Consider the following 7,034-nt stretch of genomic DNA (forward strand, 5'->3'; position numbering starts at 1 on the left):
GATATCGTGAGCCATGTATCGCGTATCGTATCGTATCGTGAGGTACCCAGTGATTCCCAGCCCTAATATATATATATATATATATATACATATATATATATATATATTAGGGCTGTCAGATTTGTCGCGTTAATTACGCGTTAATTTGACATGTGCTTGACGCCTACAATTTTTTTGACGCATTAATCGCGGATTTTCTCATTCGTGCCTTTCCACTCCGCGCGCAGGCGTCCCTCATCGCCCTCTAACTCACCGGCTGCTCTCACTAGATCACGGGCGGGTCTCCAACCTCCGAGCTGCTAGCTAAAACCGGCCGGCGCTAGGACCTGGAGAGCTCCTGCACCCTAACCGGGCTCCGGTTCGCGTCCAGTACCACGTCTGGTGGTACCGGCTCGCGTCAGGCGGCGCGTCCCGAGAGCTGCGGACCCCCGACGTTCGGAACAGCAAGCTCACCGAGGGACGTTTTAAATGTTCTGGAGGTTAAGTGTGATCCAGCCCCAGCATAGCGGTCTGTCTGCCGGCATATTCATCCGTGAGCTCCGCTGGACACGTCCCTGCATCGAGCTGCAGCCAGAGAACGCGGCGGCAGTAACAGACTGTCTAACTATCCACAGTGTATCCCGCTTTTCTCAGTCTTTAATGTTTTAAAAAACAAAAATTAATTGGAAATGATAAATCTCTATTTCATTTATTACTACAGTTCAACAGAGGAGGAAAAGATTTGGTCCTGATAAAAAAATGAACATGAAAGTGTTATGGAAATGTTATTTTTGATGTTTTTATTTTATTTTACTGAACGTTGATTGAAGTTTTGAATTTAAAATCCCCTTCACTTGCACTTGGGCTTTTGTTAGGCATTTTATGTTACAGCCTTTTATTGTTAAGAACGTTTATCTCAATACAATGTTACAAAATAAAGTATTTCTGATGAAAACTATTAATTTTGCCATTCTTGTTTTCATAATTAATGTAGAACTGCTAAATTCCACAAAGCACACATTTTTTTCCTAAAAAAAGGGGCCACATATTAATTTGCAATTAATCGCAAGTAAACTATGGACAATGCAATTAATCGTGATAAAATTTTTAATCGCCTGACAGCTCTAATATATACATATGTATACATCTCTATATAATACATATATATATAAGGATCAAGACCTCATGCTATGACGTTTATCTGTATCTACAAGTGGTTACATTAAACATCCCTGTTTTTGCTGAATATCATGGCTAAATGGTCTTGTGACAAATGTTTTCTCGACAGTAAATGAAATAACTCAGTAACTTCCTAACCAAATTTCATTTATTTATGAGTTAGAGCTCTTGCCAAGACAGTCAGAGGTTGTTAATATTACTTTTCTTTTTGTGTGGCTTTTATGTGAGTATTGAGTTGTTTAACTGCATGAAAACTGTTTATTTTTATCCATTAAAATCTTTGTATCAAGAACAAATTTAAGTCAAAATATAAAAACATATTTTGAAAATATAAAATAGAAATAAATAAATAATTTATCTCATATTTAAACTGTTTACGAGTTACCTTACACAATTTTATGGTTAATTTTAGATGGTTTCAAATTGCTGTCATTTAAAAAAAAAACAAGTGGACCTTTAGATACCCTGTTGAACTTGGAATTGAGAAATGCTGCAGTTAATTAAAGCCGAGAATTGGATTGAAAACAATCCCGGAATAGAAAATTAGGGATTGGAACATGCACTCTCAAAGTCCAGGTATTTTTCTGCCATGCAGCGTCTGGCAAACTCACTGCTGGGCTCCTAAAGTTAGAAAAGCTTTTGTGACTTATTTCTGACACATTTTATGTTTTCATTTCAACCTCTGTTGTTAAAAATGAAAGCTGTTGTTTTGCCATAGCTTCTAAAGTGATCCAATGATTTTGGAGCGGGACAGACAATGTGACCTACCAGATCAAAGAGCAGCACTTGAAGGCATCATGTCAGTCCCAAGCCCAGACAATCCTTTTATAGTAATGAAAGAAATAAAAACCCCTCTTTTATATCCCATTTCAGCTTAGAACAGTGAATATATGATAAAGAAAAATAAACTAATTAGTACACATGCTTTGACAGGTGTGCCGATGTGGTCAAAGCAGTTTATTGTTTGACCTTCAACATATCGCGAACAAGCTGTCTAACATCCCAGGCCACCGAGTCACTTTCCCCCTTTAGAAAACATTTCAGTAGTTGGCATTTCGGCTCATGCTCCCCTGAGGGTTAGCAGGATCTTGATTGTTCTCCTGACAGCTCTCAGAGGAGCAATGCAAAGAGCTGTCACAGAGTTTTCAAGCAGCTTTGAAAAACCATATGTGGATATCAGCCGAGTAATGAATTTCATAGGTATGCTAATGCTGATGTCAAAAACCAGTTATCTTGTGCGTTCATTCTGACGTGGGTTTTGAATTTAGGTTTTGCACTGCCATCAGTTTAAACTTCTCCTTCACCGTTTTTCCTGTTTTAAGGTTTATGCTGATGATGTGCTGACAAAGGAGGAGCAGATTACGCAGTTGGTGATAGCCAAACATACCTGTGAAAAGAACATCACATCAAGGAGCAAAATCCCAAGTAAGTAAGAAAAAAAAACATGTTTTTTGTGTGTAAAGCGCTTCTGAGTCTCCTTCTTGCAATGTGTGAAATCTAATGGGAGACTTAAGTTGCAGCTGCTCTGAGAGCGTCAACAAAAAAAGAGGATTTTGTGCCATTGTGACCTCGTTTTGAGTAGCTGTTAAAATGGCAAACTGAACACTCTACATTTAGGTAGCCCGATTTCAAAAGTCTAAAACATCGCCTTAACCATGTCATTTCAGGGCTAAAATGTTTTCTAAGCACAGTACAACACTCACATTCTGGATCAAGCATTGATACCTTATAACTACTTAATGCCTGGTTCACACTGGATGCGGAAGCGGCGTGGAACGCAGACCGCTTCTATTTGGTGCCCTTGTTAACCCCTGGTGTGGTTCACACCAGGTGCAGAGCGTTTATATTTTTAACTACCCTTCTTTCCGGACTATAAGTCACTCCAGGGTTTAAGTCTCAGGAGCTAAAATATGCATAAATATGAAGAAAAAAAAAGCATATATAAGTCACTCTGGAGTATAAGTTGCACTTTTAAGAGAAAAGTTCAACATGTATGAACAAATTCAACAAGCCCGACATAACGTTGCATTTGACACCGAACAGGATTCATGCTGAATGCTTGTTCAAAAATGTGTTCATAAACTAGATGTTCCCATTGCATGTGTAGAAGCTATCTTTTAGCCTCATCGCTACATGATGGAGGCTTTGACTGCATTTATCCTTTAAAATACACTGAAGTTACAGTCAAAAACGTTGAAGCTGATAGTCAGCTAAAATATTAGCTAAATTAACCTAAAAAAAGCTTAGGTTAGCCAAAACAGCTAGCATTTAGCTGAAATATAAGCGAATCTCCAAAACAGCCTGAAAATTGAAAAAAGCCAAAATTAGTCAAAAAGATAGCATGTAGTTGAAACATTAGTTAAACTCCAAAATAGGAAAAAAAAAAGAAAAAAAAAACTAAAATAGCCAAAACAGCGATCGTGTAAATATCAACCTAACTCCAAAACTGCCTAAAAACAAAAAAAAGGCCTGTATTAGCCAAAACGGCTAGCGTATCGCTGAAATATTCACTAAAATCCAAAATAGTCTAAAAAAAATTCTTAGTACATGCCAAAACAGTCCAAAAAGCAGAATGCCAATTTTTACACCGTAACCTTTTAACATAATTATGAAAAATATAAATCCTGGAGTATTATTACAGAGTACATCAATTTAAACCTTAAATATTTTACTCTCCATAAACATATGTTTTGTCAAAATTACACAAGTTAAAAATGAGCGCAACATAACATCTGGAGATTAATAACAACAAAATAAAGTGATCTGGAGGGCCGGATAGAATTTCCCAGGGGCCGGATCCGGCCCCCGGGCCTTGACTTTGAAACATATTCAAAACACTATCCATTAGCACAACAATGATTCGTTACATTTTCCCATTTTCATGGCGTCCCTAAGGTGGCCATATCAATTGATTGATTTTGATTAAAGCATTGTAAAAAATACTGCACAAAGTACACACTTTTCAAACTCATTACAGAGATAATGAAATGCATTGATTAGAAAATATAAAGCAAATAGAAATAAAAACAAAGACACACTTGTGTCACATTTGATTCATATAGTAATTATTACCTAAAGTCCCATAGAATTTGATACGACCCTCCAGGGACCAGCTCTACCTAAAAACCTGCAGCATTCAGACTGGTTAAGCCCCCCAGACAGGTGTATGCGATTAAGGCTTTAGTAGTTCACACATCCCAACATCAAAGGTCTGAAACATCCCCTGGTGTAAAGTCAAACTCACAAAAACTCCTCAGGGTCGACATGCTTTCCAAGATCAGGATCCATTTTGGATCAAATATCAGTAAATTCTAATCAATAAATAGATGTTTTTATTGACCTTAAAGACAGTTTTATTTTATTCTTGCTTATAAAATGATACTCAGTCAGGTTTTATCTGAAGCTGCTTCATTTTGACATTTTCGTTTCTTGGAGTGTAAACTGTTAACACCACAACAGCATGAATAGCTGCATTGGAATCCCATAATTTAAGGGAAGCTAGTTTGTTTTGCAACATAAACAATGGAATGAAAGAGTTATTTCCCTTTTTTTTCTGCCATTATTGGGATTCTAGACGAGCCACTTTCAGAGGACTATGTGAAGAATGAGCCTTTTACCACATAACAATCATTTCATTTGTCAAAACAGACTTTGCTGCTCAGGAAACTCTTTAATCCTCAATTAAATTAGTGGAATTCACAGAGCACATCTCATTAAGGGGGTGCAATAAATGCCCCGCGGGAACATGCCTCACAGTTGTATATTTCTGCATACAGATTCATTTTGCCGTCAGAGAAGTAAAGAGAGAGAAGTGAACGATCCGTATTCCCAGAGAAGTTTATGTTGATGCAAACTCAATAACAACCAGAAGCAGAAACAGACAGAAAAACAGTGAAAACCATTTTGTCTCTTTGAGGAAATGTTGTTGGTGAGTTGAGTGGAATCTCTCCGTTCACGTAAATATTTGAAAATGTGTTTTTCTGCTGTTTTGTAAAGCATTTTTAAAAATGTTGCTGCTTTGACACATTTTTTTTGGCTGCACCATGATGGATGCATTAGGAAATAATGCTTTGTTTTTTGTTTCTTTGCCCCTCCGTGTGGCTTTTCTGGGGCTGAGATTGAAGGGAAAGCTGATTCTCTGGTGTATTTCTGTATTTGTGGGACTACAAAGGACTCTCAATTTTCCAGTGGGCCCCAGAATCGGCCGTATTTGTGGTTATCCCAGTTTTCCCGGTTGATTGTGAGGGAAGGGGTTTTGGATTCCACAGCCAAACCCGTGGTAATTTCTGCTCTGCAGCCCCTCTGTAATGTGGTCGCCTTGGATTCTTTGACCCTCAGAAACCCGCACCGTTGGTAAATTAAACATATAATTAAAGACGTGCCAAACTCAGAACACAAAAGCAGTTGTTAACTATTCCCTGCTGCCACATTCCGTGTGTGGTATTTTCAAAACTTTTTCTATGTCCATAATTTTCAATTAAAGTATGACAAAAACGGGAAATTTCATATTAGTGAAATTGTAAGAGCTGAACGGCATCTCGTATTTACTCGGGTTTATGTACCAACTCTGCGCTTTTTCTCAAAGTGTTCTTAACAAGATGCCCAAAGGTCCAAACACAAAGCAGAGCAATCAGTCAAACATGAGGAGAGGGCAAGATGGCGCCCAAGCACGGCATTAAACGGCATTAGCTAGAAGCAGAAATGTTGCAACTCTAGACGGAAGCTGAATTTGCGTATCTATAGAAGGTTTAACCCTAATCGTAACCCGGTTCCGGTGTTTTTCCAGGGGAAGGAAGTGAACTTTGTTTGACTTTGATCGAGGACTTCCAGCTAATGATGCTCTGGCGTCACCTTGGGGGCGTGTGGTCGTCTGTGGCCAGGTCCTCTAGAACAGAGGCCTGCAGGCCGGATCTGTCTCCTGGCAGGAGATATCTACCTTCCTGTACCAGGAACTTCTCTGACCCATCTTTAGAGGTGGTCTCTGTTCTGTTCCAATCGGACTGAACTTCGGTTAGCTCATAGAGTCCTCAGTCTGAATACGAAACGAACCGAGAGCAGAACAAGTGAACCAAAACAGCCACCGTACCCGACAGTCACGTGATGTAAACACGTTAAACAGACAAATGTAGAGCATTGATCGTCATGTTATCCAAAAGGAAATAATTAGCTTATCAGTTTACTTGCTAGAACGTTTATTTTAATACCACTAAAAACCTATAACTCGCGTTCCTGTTTCGTTACGCGGCACGCCCGTGGAGTTCTGCCGTGACGTCATCTTAAAGCTCTTTAGTAGTTCCAACAGAATTCTCTTAAAAACAATGTCATAAAACCACAACGATGAGACACAGAAACTCAGTAAAATGTGATCCACATTGATTCTACCAACAATCTACACGTCACCAACACTTATTAACGTGTGTTCCTGTAGCCGTAGCGTCTCCAGAAACTGTCATGCAGGATTCCTCCGCGGTATCAAAGCTGCAGTAAAAAGTGTTGAACCTTCATACAGACGCTCAAAATCCATCCAAAAAATAAAAGTTTGAAGAAGTCAAAAATCCTGACAAGTATTTGCATCCACCTTTCTTTTCTGTTTCGACCCGCCCCCATAGCTGCAGGCCAATGACTGAAGAGATTTTTAGTGAGGTGGTTTGTTTACAAAGTTTGGTCACGCTGAGGAGGCTCAGGGAGGCGGGCTCAAGGATGATGTCGTGAAGTGGGCGGGACCAACTAGGAGTGAAAGGCGGAGCCTCAGAAAAATCGAGTCGTTTTACTTCCAGGTATTAAAATCGTCCACAAAAATGACTCATATTTTATAAATAATTTGTTTTTTAGTGTTCCGAAAGTAATATATGATTATATCTGAAAGGATTAAGAAA

At 38.9% G+C, this 7,034-nt stretch overlaps 1 protein-coding gene across 5 annotated transcripts in view; it reads left to right on the forward strand.

Annotated features, from left to right (window-relative positions):
- The window catches only part of pth1r (parathyroid hormone 1 receptor), a 92,420-nt gene that overhangs the window by 50,716 nt on the left and 34,670 nt on the right, over positions 1-7,034 (forward strand). For all 5 annotated transcript variants that reach the window (XM_024274437.2, XM_036216403.1, XM_024274438.2 and 2 more), the window contains one exon: positions 2,481-2,583. In XM_024274437.2, coding sequence (XP_024130205.1) covers positions 2,481-2,583 — 103 coding nt within the window. The remainder of the gene's footprint in view (positions 1-2,480; positions 2,584-7,034) is intronic.

Source organism: Oryzias melastigma, linkage group LG17 (assembly GCF_002922805.2).
Source record: "Oryzias melastigma strain HK-1 linkage group LG17, ASM292280v2, whole genome shotgun sequence".
Taxonomy (NCBI): Eukaryota; Metazoa; Chordata; class Actinopteri; order Beloniformes; family Adrianichthyidae; genus Oryzias; species Oryzias melastigma.